This window comes from Panulirus ornatus, chromosome 23 (assembly GCF_036320965.1).
Source record: "Panulirus ornatus isolate Po-2019 chromosome 23, ASM3632096v1, whole genome shotgun sequence".
NCBI lineage: Eukaryota > Metazoa > Arthropoda > Malacostraca > Decapoda > Palinuridae > Panulirus > Panulirus ornatus.
In genome coordinates, this window is record NC_092246.1 from 7,796,122 (window position 1) to 7,822,688 (window position 26,567).

The 26,567-nt window shown below is 39.4% G+C and overlaps 1 protein-coding gene across 1 annotated transcript in view; it reads left to right on the plus strand.

The window, feature by feature from the left end:
- The first annotated feature begins 3,774 nt into the window (after positions 1-3,774).
- The window catches only part of LOC139756773 (O-acyltransferase like protein-like), a 57,953-nt gene continuing 35,160 nt past the window's right edge, over positions 3,775-26,567 (plus strand). Inside the window, exons 1-3 of the mRNA XM_071676546.1 lie at positions 3,775-3,932; positions 14,126-14,266; positions 17,742-17,877. Coding sequence (XP_071532647.1) covers positions 3,827-3,932; positions 14,126-14,266; positions 17,742-17,877 — 383 coding nt within the window. The 5' untranslated portion in view covers positions 3,775-3,826. The remainder of the gene's footprint in view (positions 3,933-14,125; positions 14,267-17,741; positions 17,878-26,567) is intronic.

Here is a 26,567-nt window from a genome sequence, read left to right on the forward strand (position 1 = left end):
AGATACATCCCATTCCTCCCCTACTCTCCTCGTGCCATTTGCTCTCACTTTTTGCCAACCTACACTCAATCCTTCCTGGTACTTTCTCACACAATTATCCTTTCCAAGCTCACTTATTCTCAGAACTCTCTTCTCCCCACCATTCTCTCTTCTTTACTGAAAACCTCTATAAATCTTCACCTTTGCCTCCACGAGGTAGTGGTCAGACATTTCTATGAGTCCACGGGAAAATGAAACACCATAAGTTCCTAAGTGCACTTTCATGTAATAATCATATCATCAGGGGAGATACAAGAAACAAATATAACAGTCAGTTGATATACACGAAGAGACGTAGCTAGGCCGCCATTTGGTAATCAAGTGGCCACCCGAATGTAGTCTGGGTGCGTTCGAGTCTGGCAACAGGCAATTGTTTACAAATTTATCAACAATAAAGCTATCCAATTTGTATAGACGTTCACTAATATTAAGTTTATAATTCTTTGTGTATTTAATAATAGAAGATTCGATGATATTTCTACTGGTACAGGGCTTAGAGTTACAAACTGAGATGGTATTACCGTAGTCAATACAATGATCATAATTTTTGACATGATTAGACAAGGCATTTGATTCTTGTCCTGCTGTTATATTTATGTTGCTTAAGTCTAACTGAAAATCCTTACCATTTTGTCAAACATAAAACTTATCACGGTTTTTACAGAACTTTCTGGCGAGTTCTTAAGATATTCTTTATGGTTTTGTTGTTGCTGAAGGGGGCCAAGTGAGGACTTGTTTTCCTTTAAGGCTCAGTCATCTGTACTTGACGCTACCTCGCTCATGCGGGAAAGTAGCAAACACTTATGAAAGAAGATATATATATATATATATATATATATATATATATATATATATATATATATATATATATATATATATATATATATATATATATATAAGTATACAACTGACTCATTCATGAAGTTCGAATACCAGTTAGTTATTCTATAAAACGTCACTGTTTGACCAAATCATTGAATTCATATTTTCCAAGTTACGTAACATGTACAGGTGATATGGTGACGAGGGGCACTGACTGGCACTGATAACAAGAGGATCAAAGGTTTCGAACTGCTCTTTGTCCTGGACTGAACCTTTCGTGTTCAGTAGCCCTCAACCGATAATTCTTTGATCAACGCGATATATTTAATTATCGTTTTGCGTCTTTGCAGCTAAGTCTAATCATTTTTTTTTTCAAACCCTTTTGTTGAATTACTTTTCAACAACTTTCTCCCATAGATGAATACCAGGTAATCCCAGGTAGGTTCATCCATGCCTGATGGTAGAGCCCGGTGCGGTTCAGGTGTTGCTGGTCAAAATGCTGAAGTACAGTAAGGCGGAAACATTTTAGCAAGAAAAGATTTACGACAATTTGTCTTGATCTATGATCTGTGGCAAATAAGGAAGGCAAGAAGAGATTAAAGTCGATCGAGACGTAAAAAAGACATCGGTCTTAGCGGATGAAAGAATCTCGAAACGATACATGATAAGCTAAGGAATAGATAATATCTTACCCGTTGTACTGATTATACTTCAGTGACTCCCATATTAGGAGTATAAGATAAGAGACAAACTATCTGTTTTAGATAAGATTTTACGTATTCTACCGATTACAGTTTTACCAAGGTGACTCTCACACTTAGAATAAAAAAGGAGACAAATTTCTGCTGTCAGACAGAATTGCTTTCAGTACGCGGATTAAGAAGAATATAGCAACCTTTCATAGGCAACATAAGGATAAAACTAGCATATGCTTCTCACGTTTGGTCACCGCACGTAAGGAAGAATAGAACTGATAGAGATGGTCCAGAGGAAGACAACAGATATGGTACCAGAATTAAGAGTGCTACGTTACTGGGAAAGCTTAGAGGCCCTAGATTTGTCCAAAATGGAAAGAAGAGCAAGGGGTGACCTGATTACATCCTATAAGTTTTGCATTCCCAGAATTAAGGAAGAATCTTGTTAAGAATAGTAAAGAAGTACTTTTATAGTAAAAGTGATGGATGAATAAAGTGGTAGATGTCTACAGGATACAAAAGATTAAATGGCTGTACGATAGTAGGAAATTTTCGTCGGGTCCCGCGATTGCAAAACTCCCCTCCCACTATATTACAAATAGGTAATTGCAAGAGGTATGTTGATATCAATTCCCACTTCTCACTCGTCATCGTCTTTCACAGTGTTAGATTCAGCCACACTCGGCCCTCATCTACCAGCTCATGCAGACCAGCTTTTCATGTATAGACAAAATGTATAATATTTCCCAAGAAATATATCACCCCAGCAGCCAGCAGTTTCTATTCTGTTAAGAAAATATATATATTATAGGCAACAGTGTATGGGGTTTAGTGGCCGTGCGTTTGGCAACCTTCCTCTTGGTGTGTAGCTACCAAAGACCCTAATAAGCTTACTAGGGTCTTTGGTGTCTACAGACAGACAGGACCACCTTTTGATAGCATGAATTATGCTTCCCTTCAGTCCTCTGGCCGAGCTTTCATTTTTACAGGGATCCTGTAGTCGTTAGAAGTTTATGTGCCATGGATAGGGAAACAATAAATCATTCACATTTTCAAGAAAGATGCCAGAGAGTGTTACTTTAACGTACAGACCAATATAACTAGCAGGCATAAAAAGAAATTCCTTAAACTGGTCTGACAACCAAACTTGAAGAGAATAAAGCTATACAAAAGAGAAACGTAACCAGAAAGGATGTGGGTAGAAAGTGGGAACCGCAGGAATCACTTCTATGTCCTCTACTATCTTATGTTTACTCAATATGACTTACTTGAGGGATTCATGTTAGCATGTACTCCGATCAAACACAACTGCTGAGTGTAATAGAATTTATAGAGATTTACCAGCATAGGTAGAAAGATTTGGTTAAGTTGTAAGGATAATTGGATAATTCGTTCCTAGTTGTCATGAGTGTTCTTGCCCCGCTCATTCTAGTTGTTTTCTGGCGTGTTTTGTGATGACATTGGAGCAGTAGGATGGATGGTCTGTTACTCTTGTGTTCTTTTGTATGTAGGTTGCTGTAGGAGAGGGGTAGGCTTTCGGTCAATGGTCGTGCTTTAACAAAGGAAATTCTTGTGTTGTTTGAGTTTATACTGTTGGTAAAGTGATCTGTAATTCTTTTTTTAATACTTGGTATATAGACAGAACATGATGAAAGTTGGAACACGGGAATCGTAATTGTGACCCGCAAAAATAGATTTTGATTAAAACAAAATGGCAGACTAAAACAAAACCTTAATGTTGATTTTAATTCCCTTTTACAAAGAGGACATAGAAGTAATGACTAGGCGTGGTTCTTAGTCAAGTGATGATAATGACAGATTAGCAGCGGATTCAGTGGGAAACTAGCAAAGAGCACAAGAACAATTTTTCCAACTTGACCGAAGTAGACATACATAACACGACCTTCGTGGTCTAAGATGCCTTAATATAATTTGTGAGTTTCCTTTTTATGTTATGAGGAATTTGCACTAAAATGGTAGTATCGTATATCATTATTCTTTAGAGATCTCATGTTGAATCCTATCGAGGAAATCAGTTTCCTCCAAACACAAATTCTTTACTTGTACACTCAAAAAAAATACTGTAACACCTACATAAGGTTTACCCTAAGATCATGAGCTACTGTCTCTTTTCATTTGACCCGAGGAAGAACGTGAGACTTTCCTCTTGGAGTGGCAGCACCGTTCTCATATCAGATTATCAGTCTACCTTGGTTGGGAGGGATGATGGTGGGTAAACTGATTAACCTTAGCTATGCATCAGTCGTACTATGATGGTGGGTCGGGATAGTACCTGGCTAGTGAGTGTGTTGTTCTTTATGTGCCTCAGCGGCGGCGGTGGCTGCCATGAGGCACAAGACTGGTTCCAGGAGCAAGGTAAGATGACAGGAAGACATCATAGTTAGTAGTATTCACCCGTCTGTACAATAATGATGGATAGTGGACGCCATCACTATACAGTGCTGGCCAAGGTGGACAATTTTCCTCTGAGGGCCCTGTTGAATGTAAAATGACATAATGGCATACGTTTCTTTACAGTAAGCCAACAGTGAGGCTTGAAATGTAAAATCCATGAACTGGCTTTGTCAGCATTACTTTTAAAGCTCGTCCCATTGATTGTAGCTTCTAACCCTACCTACAAAAATCCATGTGGACTTCCTTAGGTCACTGCCTCTGGTGTAAGAGCAGAAGCGGTACAAATACAGGCACTAGAGCTATAAAGTCACTAACAGGAATTGCGTAATCAGTGACCTAAGATATTGGAAGAGATTTGTTATTCACAATGGTGGTTGGGTACTATCAAGGGAAATTGGAGAAGAGGAATAACTATGTCTTATTCATCAGTGTAAGTGTGCCAGCAAATGCCTGTACATTTGTCATTGCAGAAAACATTTTAATGTTGAGTAGATTAACTTTTTAAGGGATTCGTTCGTTAGGATGATTTATGAAAAAAATAGATTTATAATGTTACATAAAGTATATATCTTATAATGATTTCGATTTTTATATTTCATATTGTTTTGTGTTGGGTGATTTACACACCTTATCATTATCCTCTGATATGTGTTTTCACCTACACATATATATTAGTAATTTTGAGCTCTCACGCAGGAAGGAGAAAGATAAAAAGAAGTAACAAATTATCTTCAGATAGTAATAGAAGTGTTAACATCATTAATAGGTAATTATGAGACAGTTATGAGCGTTGCACCTGAGCATTGTGTGACACAATTCTAAGTGACCAAGGTTCAAAGAACAGGACAAGTACGTATAGTCTTCTCATAAACAGAATGCTTATCATAGTGTGGACATATTACTGGTCATACGCAAGTGATGTAACGTAGATATGACTGGTAAACCCTTTCACTACAATGACTTACGGAGTTTCACGACTTAATCCCTAAGTACAATGACTTAATGCCTAGGTACGAGGACTCCTTCATGATGACTTTACTACATCTCAAGTATGATGACTCATCCACCTGTGTACGATAATAAAGTAGTTATGAGGCTATGTAGCCCGCAAGGCATTAAGTTGTCATATTGAATGGAGTTAATTAGTCAGGTATATATATATTATCATAAATAATGACGGCAAGCCACAAATTTCGTGAATGATTGATTAAGTATCACTTTACCCCACAATTCCCCACGATAGTCGTTGCCCTGCCTCCTGCTGTTTTGTTGAAATCACTGGTTAATCATGACTGATTATTTTGCTGATTATTAAGGCAACATAAAAGGAGAAATTCTTTGATTTATGGGCACTTCACTTTCTTGTCATCGGACATGCGTTGTTCTTTGCCTTCTTGTAGGCAAATGTGAAATTCACAATATATGAACCAAGATGGCAACTGATTATGCAGTGCTCCGAAATTGTTAGATTACAGGTGTTAATAAACGCATCATGATAAAAGTATACGGATGATATCCTTGCCATTACGAAATATTCCTGGGCAAAATTATTTAGGAGCCCTGAAAATGAGATTTGACTTTTCATTTGCTTTCATGATTTTTCGATGTTGAGAGTACTATAAGTTTGTAAATGCGTTAAGTTGTACTATTCTATTTAGAAAAATATAGTTTTTATGCATATATGTATGGATTCAAAGATCTAGCAAAGGAAGGGAGGGTGTAATATGCACCATGTCAAGGTGGCTTTACAGCGAAGAAGGGATTGAGAGAAGCAGTATGATATAATTACCTACTACAAAAGCAAAAGATAATACAATCATAATGTCATATAATGAAAATATAATTTCCGTATAAAGTGAAATTGAAATCAATAAATCTCCCCTCAAAGAAAAAAAAAGAACAGATAACACCAGATAAACTGCACAACATAACTTATAGATATGCAAAGTACAAAGATCACTTTTACGTCATGCATTTATAGATCTAAACACCTACGGTGTTGTACTAGTCTACCTCTAGACGTTCTAACCTCTGGAATCATGCTTACTCCTCTTTGGTGTACCTTTTCCCATTGTGTCCACTGCACTTGTCACTTCTTCCGGTTCAGTTTGTCTACTGTTGATTCCCGGTGTCACAGAACCTTCTCCTTCTGGACATACATCAATTAGTTCATCATCATAACCACTGGCATGTATTAGAAAATTTGGGCTTTCTGCTGCCTGATGCAGCTGCTGCCTACTTCTGTAAAATCTGACCATCACTATTCTTAGCCAGATATGATCAAGTAGCAACCACCATATCCTTTTTTTTAATCTTTACTTGTTCCGCCATTGATTCTAACCACATTTCCCTCTCCCAGTTCAGGCAATAGCTTGGGAGCTTCTGTCATAGTAGAGTTTCTGCCTATCTTGTTAGTCTTGTAGGAGTCTGATAGTGCGTCATGCGTCTCTGGTTGTAACAAGGCTTCAGAAGTGGGGAGTGTTCTCCTGCTAAACAGTAACTGATAGGGCCTACTGTCCCCTCAACAGGAGTATTTCTATAATCCAGCACACTTAGATAAGGATCCTTGCCCTCTTTGGCTGCCTTTTTCATCAGCTTCTTTACTGTAGATAAGGATCCTTTCTCTCTTTAGCTAACTTCTTCATCAGCTTCTTTACTGTCTGTATACTTTTTTCTGCCAGTCCATTACTTTTTAGATAATACGGGGTTGAAGTTGTGTGGTGTATTCCATATGACTTACAGAGTTCTTTAAATTCTACAGCTGTGAACTGTGGGCCATTGTCACTGTGAATTGTCTGGTATTCCATGCCTAGCAAAATGATACAGTATTTCGCAGTAGTACTAGAATGAGTATTTTCTAACAAGTCAAACTCAAGATATTTGCTGTAATAATCAACAAGCAACATGTACCTCTTCCCTTTCATCTCAAATCATCTCCAAGTTTTTGCCAAGGGAGTTTAGGGACTTCATGAGGCATCATTGGTTCCTTTGCTTGGTGGTTACTATAAGCATTACAGGTGTCACAAGCACCAGTCAGGTCCTTAAGCTCAGCCCCCATTCCAAGCCAGCACACAAGATCTCTCGCTATCCTTAGAGACTTTTCTATACCTTGATAAGATTTACGAATGTGTTTCAGGACCATCATCCTTAGGCACAATAATTCTGTTCATTTTTACAACATAACTACATACCTTATCTCATCTCTGTAATTCCAAAAGGAATGGATTTCTACTGGAGTGTCTCTCTTACAATCAGGCCATTCCTCTAATGTGAATTCTTTAAGTGTCTGCAATACTCTGTCTTCCTTAGTCCTATTTTTAAGAACCTTCAAGCTAATGCCTGCAGTGTTTGGCTTTTCAGGAAATACTAGATTTACTTGAACCTCTAGATCATCATTTTGCACCTCTTCAGCCCAGCTGACTCTACTCAGAGGCATCAGCTATATTGCGCATCCTTCCCTCTCTTACAGTGTAATTTTAAGGAATATTTCTGGAATCTGAGAGGCATTTTCTGTAGCCTAGGGGGAGCAGATGATAAGGACTTCTTAAAGATACTCTCTAAGGGTTTATGATACATTTCTACAATTACTTTACTTCTCCCATACAGATAAGTATGAAATTGCTCCAGAAACAATGGCCAACAACTCATTTAAGTTTGAGCATAATTTCTGTGAGTTTTAGTTAGGGACTTGGCAGCATAGGCTACAGGGTGATCTTCTACAAGCCCCCACAGCATACCCTGAGGCATCAACCACACTCTTTTCATTACCACACATCTCTCTTACCCTTTCATTACTTACTCGATCAAACCACCTCAAACCACATATTGTCTTCAAACATCTCATTTCCAACACACCCATCCTCCTCCACACAACCCTATCTATAGCCCACGCCTCGCAACCATATAACATTGTAGGAACCCCTATTCCTTCAAACATACCCATTTTTGCTTTCTGAGATAATGTTCTCGACTTCCACACATTTTTCAATGCTCCCAGAACTTACGCCCCCTCCCCACCCTGTGACTCACCTCTGCTTCCATGGTTCCATCCGCTGCCAAATCCACTCCGAGACATCTAAAACACTTCACTTCCTCCAGTTTTTCTCCATTCAAACTTACCTCCCAATCAACTTGTTTCTCAACTCCACTGTGCCTAATTCACATTTACTCTCAGCTTTCTTCTTTCACACACTTTACCAGACTCAGTCACCAGTTTCTGTAGTTTCTTACCTGAATCAGCCACCAGCGATGTATCATCAGCGAACAATAACTGACTCACTTCCTAAGCCCCCCTCATCCACAACAGCCTGCATACTTGCCCCTCTCTTCAAAACTCTTGCATTCACCTCCCTAACAACCCCATCCATAAACAAATTAAACAACCATGGAGACATCATGCGTCCTTGCTGCAAACCGATTTCACTGGGAACCAATTACTTTCCTCCCTTCCTACTCGTACATATACCTTACATCCTCGATAAAAACTTTTCACTGCTTCTAGCAACTTACCTCCCACACCATATACTCTAAATACCTTCCACAGAGCATCTCTATCAACTCTATCATATGCCATCTCGAAATCCATGAATGCCACATACAAATCCATCTGCTTTTCTAAGTATTTCTCACATACATTCTTCAAAGGAAACACCTGATCCACACGTCCTCTACCACTTCTGAAACCACACTGCTATCCCCAATCTGAGGCTCTTTACATGCCTTCACCCTCTCAACCAATACCCTCCCATATAATATACCAGGAATACTCAACAAACTTATACCTCTGTAATTTGAGCACTCACTCTTATCCCCTGTGCCTTTGTACAATGGCACTATGCACGCATTCCACCAATCCTCAGGCACCTCACCATGAATCATACATACATTAAATAACCTTACCAACCAGTCAACAATACAGTCACCCCCTTTTTTGATAAATTCCACTGCAATACCATCCAAACCTGCTGCCTTGCCGGCTTTCATCTTCCGCAAAGCTTTTACTACCTCTTCTCTGTTTACCAAATCATTTTCTCTAACCCTCTCACTTTGCACACCACCTCGACCAAAACACCCTATATCTGCCATTCTATCATCAAACACGTTCAACAAACCCTCAAAATACTCACTCCATCTCCTTCTCACATCACCTCTACTTGTTATCACCTCCCCATTAGCCCCCTTCATATATGGAAAGGGAGCTGTGGTTTCGGGCATTATTGCATGGCAGCTAGAGACTGAGTGTGAACGAATGGGGCCTTTGTTGTCTTTTCCTAGCACTACCTCGTACACATGAGGGGGAGGGGGATGTTATTCCATGTATGGCAAGGTGACGATGGGAATGAATAAAGGCAGACAGTGTGAATTGTGTGCATGTGTATATATGTATGTGTCTGTGTGTATATATATGTGTACATTGAGATGTATGGATATGTATATTTGCGTGTGTGGACATGTATGTATATACATGTGTAGGGGGTGGGTTGGGCCATTTCTTTCATTTGTTTCCTTGCGCTACCTCACAAACGCAGGAGACAGCGACAAAGCAAAATAGATAAATATATATATTTCTTTTTCTTTCATACTATTCGCCATTTCCCGCATTAGCAAGGTAGCATTAAGAACAGAGGACTGGGCCTCTGAGGGAATATCCTCACCTGGCCTCGTTCTCTGTTCCTTCTTTTGGAAAATTAAAAAAAACGAGAGGGGAGGATTTCCAGCCCCCCGCTCCCTCCCCTTTTAGTCGCCTTCTACGACACGCAGGGAATACGTGGGAAGTATTCTTTCTCCCCTATCCCCAGGGATAGAATATATATATATATATATATATATATATATATATATATATATTTATCCCTGGGGATAGGGGAGAAAGAATACTTCCCACGTATTCCCTGCGTGTCGTAGAAGGCGACTAAAAGGGAAGGGAGTGGGGGGCTGGAAATCCTCCCCTCTCGTTTTTGGTTTTCCTGATGAGGGAACAGAGGAGGGGGCCAAGTGAGGATATTCCTCAGAGGCTCAGTCCTCTGTTCTTAGCGCTACCTTGCTAATGTGGGAAATGGCGAATAGCATGAAAAAAAAAAAAAAAAATATATATATATATATATATATATATATATATATATATATATATATATATATATATATATATATATATATGTATATGTTTTTTTTTCTTTTTTTGCTTTGTCGCTGTCTCCCGCGTTTGCGAGGTAGCGCAAGGAAACAGACGAAGAAATGGCCCAACCCACCCCCATACACATGTATATACATACGTCCACACACGCAAAATATACATACCTACACAGCTTTCCATGGTTTACCCCAGACGCTTCACATGCCCTGATTCAATCCACTGACAGCCCGTCAACCCTGGTATACCACATCGCTCCAATTCACTCTATTCCTTGCCCTCCTTTCACCCTCCTGCATGTTCAGGCCCCGATCACACAAAATCTTTTTCACTCCATCTTTCCACCTCCAATTTGGTCTCCCACTTCTCCTCGTTCCCTCCACCTGCGACATATATATCCTCTTGGTCAACCTTTCCTCACTCATTCTCTCCATGTGCCCAAACCATTTCAAAACACCCTCTTCTGCTCTCTCAACCACGCTCTTTTTATTTCCACACATCTCTCTTACCCTTACGTTACTTAGTCGATCAAACCACCTCACACCACACATTGTCCTCAAACATCTCATTTCCAGCACATCCATCCTCCTGCGCACAACTCTATCCATAGGCCACGCCTCGCAACCATACAACATTGTTGGAACCACTATTCCTTCAAACATACCCATTTTTGCTTTCCGAGATAATGTTCTCAACTTCCACACATTCTTCAAGGCTCCCAGAATTTTCGCCCCCTCCCCCACCCTATGATCCACTTCCGCTTCCATGGTTCCATCCGCTGCCAGATCCACTCCCAGATATCTAAAACACTTTACTTCCTCCAGTTTTTCTCCATTCAAACTTACCTCCCAATTGACTTGACCCTCAACCCTACTGTACCTAATAACCTTGCTCTTATTCACATTTACTCTTAACTTTCTTCTTTCACACACTTTACCAAACTCAGTCACCAGCTTCTGCAGTTTCTCACATGAATCAGCCACCAGCGCTGTATCATCAGCGAACAACAACTGACTCACTACCCAAGCTCTCTCATCCCCAACAGATTTCATACTTGCCCCTCTTTCCAAAACTCTTGCATTCACCTCCCTAACAACCCCATCCATAAACAAATTAAACAACCATGGAGACATCACATGTATATATATATATGTATATATATATATATATATATATATATATATATATATATATATATATATATATATATATATTTTTTTTTCATACTATTCGCCATTTCCCGCGATAGCGAGGTAGCGTTAAGAACAGAGGACTGGGCCATTTTTGGAATATCCTTACCTGGCCCCCTCTGTTCCTTCTTTTGGAAAATTAAAAAAAAAAAAAAAGAGAGAGGGGAGGATTTCCAGCCCCCCGCTCCCTCCCCTTTTAGTCGCCTTCTACGACACGCAGGGAATACGTGGGATGTATTCTTAATCCCCTATCCCCAGGGATATATATATATATATATATATATATATATATATATATATATATATATATATATATATATGAAGTATATATATATATATATATATATATAAGTATGAAGTCTGTTGGGGATGAGAGAGCTTGGGAAGTGAGTCAGTTGTTGTTCGCTGATGATACAGCGCTGGTGGCTGATTCATGTGAGAAACTGCAGAAGCTGGTGACTGAGTTTGGTAAAGTGTGTGGAAGAAGAAAGTTAAGAGTAAATGTGAATAAGAGCAAGGTTATTAGGTACAGTAGGGTTGAGGGTCAAGTCAATTGGGAGGTGAGTTTGAATGGAGAAAAACTGGAGGAAGTGAAGTGTTTTAGATATCTGGGAGTGGATCTGGCAGCGGATGGAACCATGGAAGCGGAAGTGGATCATAGGGTGGGGGAGGGGGCGAAAATTCTGGGGGCCTTGAAGAATGTGTGGAAGTCGAGAACATTATCTCGGAAAGCAAAAATGGGTATGTTTGAAGGAATAGTGGTTCCAACAATGTTGTATGGTTGCGAGGCGTGGGCTATGGATAGAGTTGTGCGCAGGAGGATGGATGTGCTGGAAATGAGATGTTTGAGGACAATGTGTGGTGTGAGGTGGTTTGATCGAGTGAGTAACGTAAGGGTAAGAGAAATGTGTGGAAATAAAAAGAGCGTGGTTGAGAGAGCAGAGGAGGGTGTTTTGAAGTGGTTTGGGCACATGGAGAGAATGAGTGAGGAAAGATTGACCAAGAGGATATATGTGTCGGAGGTGGAGGGAACGAGGAGAAGAGGGAGACCAAATTGGAGGTGGAAAGATGGAGTGAAAAAGATTTTGTGTGATCGGGGCCTGAACATGCAGGAGGGTGAAAGGAGGGCAAGGAATAGAGTGAATTGGAGCGATGTGGTATACCGGGGTTAACGTGCTGGCAGTGGATTGAATCAGGGCATGTGAAGCGTCTGGGGAAAACCATGGAAGGCTGTGTAGGTATGTATATTTGCGTGTGTGGACGTATGTATATACATGTGTATGGGGGGGGGGTTGGGCCATTTCTTTCGTCTGTTTCCTTGCGCTACCTCGCAAACGCAGAAGACAGCGACAAAGTATAAAAAAGAAAGAAAAAAAAAATATATATATATATATTTCTTTTTCTTTCCTTTAAACTATTCGCCATTTACCGCGTTAGCGAGGTAGCGTTAAGAACAGAGGACTGGGCCTTTTTTGGAATATCCTCACCTGGCCCCCTCTGTTCCTTCTTTTGAAAAAAAAAAAAAAAATGAGAGGGGAGGATTTCCAGCCCCCTGCTCCCTCCCCTTTTAGTGGCCTTCTACGACACGCTGGGAATACGTGGTAAATATTCTTAATCCCCTATCCCCAGGGATAATATATATATATATATATATATATATATATATATATATATATATATATATATATATATATATATATATATACATATATATATATATATATATCCCTGGGGATAGGGGAGAAAGAATACTTCCCATGTATTCCCTGCGTGTCGTAGAAGGCGACTAAAAGGGCAGGGAGCGGGTGGCTGGAAATCCTCCCCTCTCGTTTTTTTTTAATTTTCCAAAAGAAGGAACAGAGTAGGGGGCCAGGTGAGGATATTCCATCAAAGGCCCAGTCCTCTGTTCTTAGCGCTACCTCGCTAACGCGGGAAATGGCAAATAGTTTGAAAAAAAAAAGATATATATATATATATATATATATATATATATATATATATATATATTTTTTCTCTTTTAAACTATTCGCCATTTCCCGCGTTAGCGAGGTAGCATTAAGAACAGAGGACTGGGCCTTTGAGGGAATACCTTCACCTGGCCCAATTCTCTGTTCCTTCTTTTGGAAAATTAAAAAAAAAAAAACGAGAGGGGAGGATTTCCAGCCCTCCGCTCCCTCCCCTTTTAGTCACCTTCTATGACACGCAGGGAATACGTGGGAAGTATTCTTAATCCCCTATCCCCAGGGATAATATATATATATATATATATATATATATATATATATATATATATATATATATATATATATATATATATGTGTGTGTGTGTGTGTGTGTGGGTGGGTTGGGCCATTCTTTAGTCTTCCTTGCACTACCTCGTTAACACGGGAGAAGGCAATTAAGTTTAATAATAATAATATCTTTTATTATGCTTTTATTATACTTTGTCACTGTCTCCTGCGTTAGCGAGGTATTGCAAGGAAACATAGAAAGAGAGAAAGAGAGAGAGAGAGAGAGACAGCAGCTCTCTTCCACCGCAGTTTAGCAGTAAGGCAATCTTCACCTCATCCTTTTTCTCATCTTTCTCAGAGCTCAGTAGATATATTTCAGATTGTAAAAGAAGCATTTCCATAAACATTTTTTATCAGTTTACTAAAACATAATTTTCTATATTTTTTCTCATTTTTTACAAAAATCTGATTTCATGTTTTGTGCTCACAAAAAATATTTAAAGGGTTATGAGGAGTAACATGCCAAAGATTTGTTTTTTCATATAGAATGTGGTGTATTTTATAGAATGAGATGTTCATTGTTTTTTATTTTTTTTCATGCAGGAAGAAGATTGCTGCCTCGTAAAGCAGCTAATCTGATGAATTTGTATTTACCAAGTCATGTTCAGCAAAACAGCAAATGTGGAGAGGCGCTGGAGGCCATGCATAACTCAGTCAGTGTAAATCAGACATGGGCCCTAAAAAGTAAGTCTTATGTTGGGCTAAGTGGATTTTTGCTTCAAATATTAAGAAGTTGCGGATTGCTTTTTCGGCCTGTATGAACATTATTGTTAAACGTAGGAGTGAGAATACCGACTTCCAGCATTATGAAGATTTATTTTAAGAATTCTGTCATTGTGTATCCCAGTCTGGACATACACTGCCATGTTGTCCAAACTTAATCTATTTAACTAAGTCATAGCTCCATCTGATTACAGGCTCTCATATTACAAGTAACATTTCATGTTAGATGCATTGTGACATGCAGATTATTTGATAGCTAATGCTGTCCTGATACTAATTGCTCTAATTATAAGTCTTTTTCTAACAAAATCAGATGAAATTCAATTCATTATGATGAAAACATTATCATTTCGTTGTTATATTCAGAGAAATAAGATTATCATTCTGTTGTTATATTCAGAAAAGTAAGGATGCTCTTTTACTATTCATCATTCAGCAGTTGGCATTTTCCTAAGTCATGACAAAGTATATGTTATTGTCTGAGCTATTTGTTCAGTAACATGAATTTATTCATGGGATTGGTTTGTTCTATGAACTTAGAGAGAATCTACCAAAATCCCTAGGGGTTAGAAATCGTAATCCTATTAGTTAAAGCCTCTTACTAACCATCTGTCTAGTCCTTATGGCCTGCCGTGTTTGGTCTGGGTCCACCCTTCTGTCAGTTGGTGATTAGGTTAGCATCCCCAAAGGCTGTCGCGGTGGTCGTGCTCTAGCATTCCATTATCTGCCTTCTCTCACCTCACTATGGTTGTTTCCTTGTCTGAGTCACTCTGGTTGTAATGTATATATTTATAGCATGTCCTTCCTCTGCACTTGAGGAGCATTCCTGCCAACTTAAGTGTAAATTAAAAAAGTGTGAACTGATTTTTTTTATAGTAAGCATAATGTTGAAAAATGAGAGTGCATTCATGGGCGTTCATTTCAGTCATTCTAACTAAACTAACATAAATATTGAATATATAATGGCTATCTGCTTTTTTTTTCCATTATGGTAGAGGATTGTCTGTCTTTGATTGCACCTCCTGAATGTATGCTTCCCATCTCGCTGAAGGTACCTTTCTCTGTGCTCCACCTCTCCATGTTGTCCATCTTTCTGTAACCATTCCCTTAATATTGATTCATCATCGCCTTCTATCTCCCCACAGACCATGTATGTACAGGAGTCCATTCGTATAACTTTCTATGCAAATCTTGTAGCTCCCATTACTTTATATGAAATAAAGTAGACCTCGTAGATTTATCAAAACAACTTCTCTCAAGTTAGGGGTCGGCATTCAGACATTTAAAGACATAGGAAAGTTCATTTGTGGGTTTATCTCATGGTCTGGAAGGTCATGGATTTGAGATAGAATTCTTGAACACCCACATTTAAGGAAAGATTTTGGACAGCCTCAGACTCAGTGTTCAAGGAAATATATGCAGGAAAAGATTTACAAAGATATACGAGAACCTGCAAGGGTACTGGTTTTCAAAACACCATTTTCCTTGTCGTTAATCAGAAAAGAATGATTCTGCAGCAATCCTTCTAGAGACCTGAATCAAAAGGCTCAACCTGAGAATGTGTGCTACACAGTCCTTGTGGCTAAACAATTGGACATTCAGTTTGGGTATAGACTGTGCTTTCTAGCACATTCCAGTTCACCCTAGAGTGAGAAACATTTTGCCTTTGTAGATAGATAGCAAAACATCGGAGTTCATAGTGATTCCCTTTTGATTTTGCACAGCCCCAAAGATTTTTCCTAAACTGATAGCATCTCTAGTTTCAAGACTCCTCTTCTGAGGTCTTAGTTCTCAGCTACTGAAGGTATTTTCTGAAAATTACAAATTCAAAAGAAGAATGTGTCAAAAAGTGATTACAAACCCGGAATAATCTTCAACAAGCAGGTTTAATTGTCAACCAAGAAATGTCTGTTGATTCCGAGACTGAATTTGCATGGCTTGGGATAGATTGGTGCACTTGGATGGATTCTTCTGTCTTCCAAGGGATAAGATTTTGGGTAATGCAAGTTTCCTTAACGGTCTAGGCCTAGGCAATGATACCCCACTGTTGATAAGAGCATCTGTTGGAGAAATACAATTATGCAGCTCATTGCACTGACTTGGTTGAGGTTACAGGCAAAAAGGTGACCTAGGTAACAATGCTTTTCCCTCATTTAAACAGAGATCTACAGAGATCTTCACTCCATGAACTTTTTGACTCCCTAGTCTGGTGGTGATGGACAGATACAAGGAACTTCCAAAGGCCTATACCTTGGGCAACTCCTCTAACTTGGTAGATGGTTTGGATGGATGCTTCCATTCTTCACAGGGTCCTGTAAGTGCTGGCTTTAAGGAAGATTATAACCAATCTTTGCATATTAATCTAAAGGAACTGTTGATTCCAAGGTTATTCTTCTCCCAGAATGTCTAAAAATCCAGGGTACAGGATTCTCTGTTCCATACTGATAGTATGGGAGCAGTCCATTGCTTCTTGAACAAGACTTTTGCAGATTTGTTCCCATATTAAAGCTACCAGAAAACTTCTTTTCCTAGCATTGTCCAAGCCTGTTTCTCAAGGCTTTTCATTTTAAAGGAATCTGTAATGTATGGGCTGATGACCAATAAGTTGGTTTCCATGATGCAGAAATGTCCTCAGGGAAAGATACATATAACTGGATATTTTTGGGGGGGTTAGTTCCTCAGGTGGATCTCTTCACCATTAAAGCAAATGCCCTGTTACCTGCTTATGTCTTTCTGATGGTCAGCAAAGGACTGTTGCAATGGATGCTGAGATTGTGGATTGGAACTTTGGAACCAAATTGATTTCTGCCATTTGGGACAGAGCTCCCATTCCAATTTCCAAGTATTGATACAAGGCAACATTAATGCACTTGGCTGTGCTGTGATATAAGATATTATCTCTATTCAGTTACTTACTGCAGCATATTAAAAGAAATAAATCTTCATACAAGGCCTCAGATACATATTACAAAATGTTCAGAAAAATGAATCTTCATACAAGTGCTCAAAATACTTATTCTTTAAATACAGATATAGATACAAAATCACCTCTTTCCAACAAAGTTGATTTGCAAAGACATACAGTCCAACTTATCTCTGAATGAACACCTGACTGTTGTCTTCCCTCCAGACACTGCTCCCTCCCAGTTGACCTCCACTTTGGGGCGTTTCAAACTCAACCCAAACCATTCTCCCCGTCCCTCACTTCGCACACCACCTCGACCAAAACATGCAGAGAGAGAGAGTACTAATAAGATGGCTTCATCTAGGTCTTCAGTTGCCTGTGCCGTCTCAGCTAACATACAAGATAAAAGCTTTAACCTCACCAGACAACAGTGGTTAGAAGTTTCTAATTCCAGGGATACTATAGACTGTCTCAAAGCTCCCTAGAGAGAAACAGTTTATTGTTCTTCAAACCTCACCTTTCTGGTTGCAGTGGTCGACTCCTGGGGCAAGTCATCTGATGGCATCTTGCTTGGAAACTTTATGTATGCCGGGATGTATGATGAATGCGTCAGAGCCAGGAACCCTGATAACAGTATCCGTGGAAGATACTGCAACATTAATATTATGTAAGATAAGTGAGTCGTAATACCAAAGTTTATCATGAGCATGATATATATATATTTATGATACATTTGCCCTATAAATATTGTTCTTTATTGTTTCATAACAGGGTTAAGAATATAATTTAATGTAGAATTTATGAAAAATTATGCTTCTTCATTGGTGATGTATTACTTAGAATATGGAAAAGAAAGTAATGCCAATCATTATGAAATTATAGTGCTATATAGATCTCTTTCATCTTTAGATAAATGATTGGTTCACACTTTCCCCCTCCTCCATCCTATTACACAATTGAAGGATACATCAGGGGACTTGATTCAGTAAGTAGTTAGTCCATCCGTTCCTTAATGCAGTTATTTGTGGGTCCCACTGAGTAACATGATTATATTCCAGAAGCTAACTCTAGCAATCTGTCATTATGTGAGCAATGAAACCTGTGTTATAAGGTGCGAGTCATATTCCAGACCAAACGTTTTCCTGATCTCTTTTAAACGGACTGTGCATGAAACAGCTTATCATCAATATACAAATTTCTTTTTCATGGCTTAAATTAGGTGGTTTTTTTTATGAAAACTTATTGAAATAGGTATTGAAAAATTGGTGATGAGAGTCTTATGAGTGTTGCAGATAAGGCAGAGAAAATTTGATTTACTTTGAACAAAAATAGAGGTCTAGGTGCTCCTGGAGTGGGATGAGTTTGAGTGACTTCCTGACTTTGTCATCCCTGATTTGTTTGTTTCAGCAATTATAGCCAAGTAAAAGGTAAAAGACTTTACATAACTCATCACAGCCCTAGGATTTATTGACTGAAACCTGGCAAGAGCTTGTTCAAGCTTAAAATCTCCCTCAGCATTCCCTCAAATGAAACACATCAAGCAACCTTTGGCAGCATTAAGCTCTAGAGCACTTATCCTTCCTTGTAAGTGAATGTCCTGTCTGCCTTTCTCTTCCAAAATAAACCAGTGTCCTCCCTCTTTCACATGTTTAGATGTGTAACTTCCTTCCTTAATAATTTTGTTTTAATACACATGAAAAATTGGTGAAAAGAGATAGATATGGAAGGATACATTGGATCACAAAGGTTTTTGTTTATTAGCCCACATCATCATGTACATTACAAATCTAAATATATATTTTTCCAGTGCTTGTGAAATAGGAATATAAGATTATTTACTTAGAATGCATGAAAAGATTTATTCTGACCAAAAAATCTAACAATATTTTAGAATATTTCATTATTGAATGAAAAGAATATTTTATATGGTAAATTAGTATAATTATCATTGGTTGGTAAGGAAATTTCAGTGTATGTATGGATCATGGTGAGGTGCCTGGGGGTTGACAGAAGTCATTTATATTGCCATTGTATATAGGCATTTGGATAGAGTGAGTCTTCAAACTACAGAGGTATAAATTTGTTGTGCATACCTGGTAAGTTGTTTGGAGGGTATTGATTGAGAGGGTGAAGGCATGTACAAAGCATGAGATTGGGGAGGAGCAGTGTGTTTTAGAAGTAATAAAAGATGTGTGGATCAGTTGCTTACTTTGAAGACTGTTTGTGAGGAATACTTAGAAAATCATTGATTTATGTATGGCATATATGGATCTGGAGAAGGCATATGATAAGGTTGATAGAGATGCTTTGTGGAAGGTCTTCAGACTATATGGTATCAGAGGAAAGATGCTAGAAGCAAGATTTTTTATCAAAGAAGTTGGAAGAGAGGTGAGTGAATTGTTCAAAGTGAAGGTTGTTCTATGGCAAGGGTCTGTGATGTCACCATGGTTGTTTAATTTGTTTATGAATGGGCTGGTAAGGCAGGTAAATATGAGTCTTGGTGAAAGGTGGTGACCATGAAGTTTGTGGGCAATGAGAGGGCCTGGAGAGTGAAACGAAGCTCAAGGGTAAAGGGAAAGAATGGTTTGGACATGTCTTGGAAGTAACGGCAGAGGTTGGTGAGAGGAGAAGAGCTAAGGAAGGAGTAGCACTACTCCTGAAGCAGGAGTTGTGGGAGTGTGTGATAAGGTATAAGAAAGTAAATTCTAGATTGATGTGGTGAGAGATGGATGATTATTGGTGCTTATGCACTTGGGCATAAGAAAACAGTATGAGAGGCAAGTGTTTTAGGAGCAGCTGAGTGAGTGTCAGCAGTTTTGTTGCATGAGACTGGGTATTATTAATGGATGATTTAAATGCAAAGGTGAGTAATGTGGCAGTTGAGGGTAAAATTGGTGTATATAAGGTATTTGGTGTTCTTAATGGAAATAGTGAAGAGCATGTGGATGTGTGTACTGAAAAATGGATTGATGATTGGGAATACCGGTTTAAAAAGAGATTTACGCAACTATACATACATGAGTGGGAAAGATGGTCAACAGGCATTATTAGATTATTGTTAATTGATAGGCATGTAAAAGAGACACTTGTGGATGTAAATGTGCTGAGAGAGGCAACTGGTGGGATGTTAGATTATTATCTTGTGGAGGCAAAGGTGAAGATTTGTAAAGGTTTTCAAAAAATAAAAGAGAATGTCAAGGAGAGGAGAGTGGTGAGGGTAAGTGAGCATGGAAAGAAGACTTGTGTGAGGAAGTGTCAGGAGAGATTGAGTGTAGAATGGCAAAAGTTGAGAGCAAATGAAGTGAGGGGAGTGGGTGAGGAATGGGATGTATTTAAGGAAGCAGTGATGGCATGTGCAAGAGATGCATGTATCATGAGAAAGGTGGGAAGCAGGCAGATTAGAAAGGGTACTGAGTGGTGGGATGAAGAAGTAAAGTTGCTAGTGATAGAGAAAAGAGAGGCATTTAGACGGTACTTTCAAGGAAGGAGTGCAAATGACTGGGAGATGTATCAGTGAAAATGGCAGGTCAAGAGTAAGGTGGTAGGGTTGAAAAAGAGGGTAAATGAGAGTTATGGTAAGTCAGTATCATTAAACTGTTGGGAGAATAAAAAGATGTGGAAGAAGGTAAATAACAAGTGAAAGACAAGTAAACAAATGGGAACGTCGGTGAAGGAGGCAAGGGGGGTGATAACAGATAGTGATTGAGTAAGGAGGAGATGGAGTGAGTATTTTGAATAATTGTTGAATGTGTTTGATGATAGAGTGGCAGAAGAAGGCTGGTTTGGTTGTGATGTGGTGTGCAAAGAAACAGATTCAGTGAGAGTAGTTTGGTGAAGAGAGAAGAGATGTTGAAAGCCTTGCAGAAGATGAAATCTGGCAAGGCAGCAGGATTGGATGGTATTGCAGTTGAATTTATTAAGAGAGGGGGTGACTGTGTTGTTGACTGGTTGGTAAGGATGTTCAGTGTATGTATAGATCATGGTGAAGTGTCTGAGGATTGGTTGAATGCATTTATAATGCCACTGTATAATGACAAAGGGGATAAAGGTGACTTCAGTTGTTTGCTTTGAGAATGTGTGTGAGAGATACATAGAAAAGCATTGATTTGTATGTAGCATTTATGGATCTGTAGAAGGCATATGATAGGGTTGATAGAGATGCTTTGGGAAAGGCCTTAAGAATATATGGTGTGAGAGGTAGACTGCTAGAAGGAGAGAAGATTTTATCAAAGGTGTAAGGTATGTGAATGAGTAGGAAGAGAGGAAAGTGATTGGTTCCCAGTGAATGTCAGTCTGTGACAGGGGTGTGTGATGTCACCATGTTGTTTAATTTGTTTATGGATGGGATGGTTAGGGAGGTAAATGTATGAGTCTAGGAGAGAGGGGTGAGTATGCAGTCTGCTGGGGATGAAAAGGCTTGGGAAATGAGTCAGTTATAAATAGTCGATGATACATCACTGGTGGTTGATTTGAGTGAGAAGCTACAGAAGATGGCGACTTAGCTTGGAAAAGTGTGAAAGGAGAAAGTTAAGAGTAAATATGATTAAAAGCAAGGTTTTTAGGTTCATCAGGGTTGAGGAACAAGTTAGTTGGGATGTAAGTTTGAATGGAGGAAAATTAGAGGAAGTAAAGTGTTTTTGATATCTGGGAGTGGATTTGGCAGCGAATGGAACCATGGAAGCAGAAGTGAGTCACAGGGTGGGGTAGGGGTGCAGGTTCTGGGCGCGATGAAGAATGTGTAGAAGGAGAGAACGTTATCGTGGAGAACAAAAATAGGTACGTTTGAAGGAATTGTAATTCCAACAGTATTATATTGTGGGGAGGGTGGATTTGTTGGAAATGAAATAGTTGCGGACACTATGTGGTGTGAGATGGTTTGATCAAGTAAGTAATGAAAGGGTAAGAGAGATGTGTGGTAATGAAAAAAGTGTGGTCGAGAGAGCAGAAGAGGGTGTGTTGAAATGGTCTGGACATATGGAGAGAATGAATGACGAAAGGTTGACAAAGAGGTATATATGTCAGAGGTGGAGGGAACAAGGAGAAACGGGAGACCAAATTGGAGGTGGAAGGATGGAGTGAAAGGGGAGTGAAAGGCATGCACGGAAAAGAGTGAATTGGAACGATGTTATACTATGGTCGATGTGCCATCATTGGCCTGAAACAGGGCGTTTGAAATGTCTGTGGTAAACCATGGAAAGTTTTGTGGGGCCTGGATGTGGAAAGGGAGCTGTGGTTTCGGTGCATTATATATAACAGCTAGAGACTGAGTGTGACGAATGTGGCCTTTGTTGTCTTTTCCTAGCACTACCTAGCTTACATGTGGGGAGAGCAAATGGGGAGGTAATAACAAGTAGTGATGAAGAGAGAAGGAGATGGATTGAATATTTTGAAGGTTTGTTGAATTTGTTTGATGATAGAGTAGTAGATATAGGGTGTTTTTGTTCGGGTGGTGTGCAAAGTGAGAGGGGCTGGGAGAATGGATCGGTGAACAGAGAAAGGGTAGTGAAAGCTTTGCAGAAGATGAAAGCCAGCAAGGCGGCAGGTTTGGATGGTATTGCATTGGAGTTTATTTAAAAAGGGGGTGACTGTGTTTTCGATTGGTTGGTAAGGATATTCATTGTATGTATGGATCATGGTGAAGTGCCTGAGGATTGGCAGAATGTATACATAGTGCCATTGTACAAAGGCAGAGGGGATAAAGGTTAGTATTCAAATTACAGAGGCATAAGTTTGTTGAGTATGGGAGGGTATTGATTGAGAGGGTAAAGGCATGTACAGAGCATAAGACTGGGGAAGAGCAGTGTGGTGTCAGATTGGTAGAGGATGTGTGGATCAGGTGTTTGCTTTGAAAGTATATGTGAGAAATATTTAGAAAAACAGAAGGATTTGTTTGTAGCATGTATGAATCTGGAGAAGTTATATGATAGGGTGGATAGAGATGCTTTATGGAAGGTATTGAGAGTATATGGTGTGGGAGGTAAGTTGCTAAAAGCAGTGAAAAGTTTTTACCCAGGATATAATGCAAGTGTATGAGTAGGAAGAGAGGAAAGTGATTGGCTCCCAGTGAATGTTGGTTTGCTGCAGGGGTTTGTGATGTCTTTATGGTTGTTAGGGAGGTGCATGCAAGAGTTTTGGAGAGAGGGGCAAGTATGCAGTCTGTTGTGGATGAGAGGGCATGGGAAGTGAGGCAGTTGTTCGCTGATGATACAGCACTGGTGGCTGATTCAGGGGAGAAACTACAGAAGTTGGTGACTGAGTGTGGTAAAGTGTGTGAAAGAAGAAAGTTGTGAGTAAATGTGAATAAGAGCAAGGTTATTAGGTTCAGTAGGGTTGAGGGACAAGTTAACTGGTAGGTAAATTTGAATGGAGAAAAACTGGGGCGAAGGTTTTGGGAGCATTGAAGAATGTGTGAAAGGTGAGAACGTTATCTCAGAGAGCAAGAATGGGTATGTTCGAAGGAATGGTGGTTCCAACAATGTTATATGCTTGCAAGGCATGGCCTCTTGATAGGGTTGTGCGGAGAAGGGTGGATGTTTTGGAAATTGAGATGTTTGAGGACAACATGTGGTGTGAGGTGGTTTGATCGAATAAGTAATGGATGGGTAAGAGAGATGTGTGATGATAAAGAGAGTGTGGTTGAGAGAGCAAAAGAGGGTGTGTTGAAATGGTTTGGACACATGGAGAGAATGAGTGTGGAAAAATTGACAAAGAGGATATATGTGTCAGAAGTGTAGGGAACAAGAAGTGGGAGACCAAATTGGAGGTGGAAGGATGGAGTGAAAACGATTTTGAGTGATTTAGGCCTAAACATATAGGAGGGTGAAAGGCGTGCAAGGAATAGAGTGAATTGGAACGATGTGGTATACCGGGGTCGATGTGCTGTCAGTGGATTGAACCAGAGCATGTGAAGCATCTGGGGTTTCAGTGCATTACACATGACAGCTAGAGACTGAGTGTGAACGAATGTGGCTTTTTTTTGTCTGTTCCTGGCACTACCTTGCTGGAGGGGGTGGGATGGAATGCTATTTCGTGTGTGGTAGGGTGGCGACAGGAATGGATGAAGGCAGCAAGTATGAATATGTACATGTGTATATATGGATGTGTGTGTGTGTGTGTGTATATGTATGTATATGGCGAAATATATATATATATATATATATATATATATATATATATATATATATATATATATATATATATATATTATCCCTGGGGATAGGGGATTAAGAATACTTCCCACGTATTCCCTGCGTGTCGTAGAAGGCGACTAAAAGGGGAGGGAGCGGGGGGCTGGAAATCCTCCCCTCTCGTTTTTTTTTTTTTAATTTTCCAAAAGAAGGAACAGAGGGGGCCAGGTGAGGATATTCCAAAAAAGGCCCAGTCCTCTGTTCTTAACGCTACCTCACTAATGCGGGAAATGGCGAATAGTTTAAAAGAAGAGAAAAGAAATATATATATATATATATATATATATATATATATATATATATATATATATATATATATATATATATATATGTGAATAAGAGCAAGGTTATTAGGTACAGTAGGGTTGAGGGTCAAGTCAATTGGGAGGTGAGTTTGAATGGAGAAAAACTGGAGGAAGTAAAGTGTTTTAGATATCTGGGAGTGGATCTGGCAGCGGATGGAACCATGGAAGCAGAAGTGGATCATAGGGTGGGGGAGGGGGCGAAAATCCTGGGAGCCTTGAAAAATGTGTGGAAGTCGAGAACATTATCTCGGAAAGCAAAAATGGGTATGTTTGAAGGAATAGTGGTTCCAACAATGTTGTATGGTTGCAAGGCGTGGGCTATGGATAGAGTTGTGCGCAGGAGGATGGATGTGCTGGAAATGAGATGTTTGAGGACAATGTGTGGTGTGAGGTGGTTTGATCGAGTAAGTAACGCAAGGGTAAGAGAGATGTGTGGAAATAAAAAGAGCGTGGTTGAGAGAGCAGAAGAGGGTGTTTTGAAATGGTTTGGGCACATGGAGAGAATGAGTGAGGAAAGATTGACCAAGAGGATATATGTGTCGGAGGTGGAGGGAACGAGGAGAAGTGGGAGACCAAATTGGAGGTGGAAAGATGGAGTGAAAAAGATTTTGTGTGATCGGGGCCTGAACATGCAGGAGGGTGAAAGGAGGGCAAGGAATAGAGTGAATTGGATCGATGTGGTATACTGGGGTTGACGTGCTGTCAGTGGATTGAATCAGGGCATGTGAAGCGTCTGGGGTAAACCATGGAAAGCTGTGTAGGTATGTATATTTGCGTGTGTGGACATATGTATATACATGTGTATGGGGGTGGGTTGGGCCATTTCTTTCGTCTGTTTCCTTGCACTACCTCACAAATGCGGGAGACAGCGACAAAGCAAAAAAAAATATATATATATATATATATATATATATATATATATATATATATATATATATATTTTTTTTTTTTTTTTTTTTTTTTTTTTTTTTTTTTTATGTGCATGTGTGGGCATTTATGTATATGCATGTGTATGTGAGTGGGTTGGGCCATTCTTCGTCTGTTTCCTTGCGCTACCTCGCTCACGTAGGAGACAGCGGCAAAGTATGATAAATAAGATATAGAATAGTAATTCTGATGATAATGATAATGATGATAATAGTAATGTAATACTAATACTAATGATAATGATAATGTAATAATAAGATAATACTATGAAGTGGTAATAGCCAAAGAAAAGGTGAAATAAAGATGTAGTAGTAGAATGAGTAGTTTGAAACCCTGTTGAATGTGTTAGACAAGATGGTGACAGATGTGGGGTATTTTGGATGAGAAATTATACAGAGTGAGAGAGTCTTGGTGAATGGTTCGTTGAAAAGTTATGTGGTAGTGAATAAATTGCATAAGATGAGTTGCAAATCGGTTGGAGTAGATGGGATTGCACTTGAATTTCTTAAGAAAGGAAGTCACCTTGTTCATTAGTTAGCCAGGATTTTTATTGTATTTATTGACGCAGGAAGGTAAGTTGCCATTACATAACAGCAAAGAGGATAATAAGTGAATGCCCAGATTTCAGAAGTACAAGTCTCTTGAGGATACCTGGCTAGTAGTATGGGAGAGAGGTAACAGGGTAGTAGCTTGCACAAAGCATCATACTGGGGAGGAGGATTGTGGCACCAGGAGTGGTAAAGGATGTTTGGAAAAGGAACTTGCATTGAAGAATTAGTGTATGATAGGGCTGATAGAGATGCCTTGTGGATGTTATTATGAATATATGCTTGGGAGGAAAGCTGCTGTAAGGAGCTTTTACCAGGAGAGTAGGCCATGTGTGTAAGTAGGAAGGGGGAGGGAGAATGTTTCCAAGTGAGGATGGGTTTGTGTCAAGA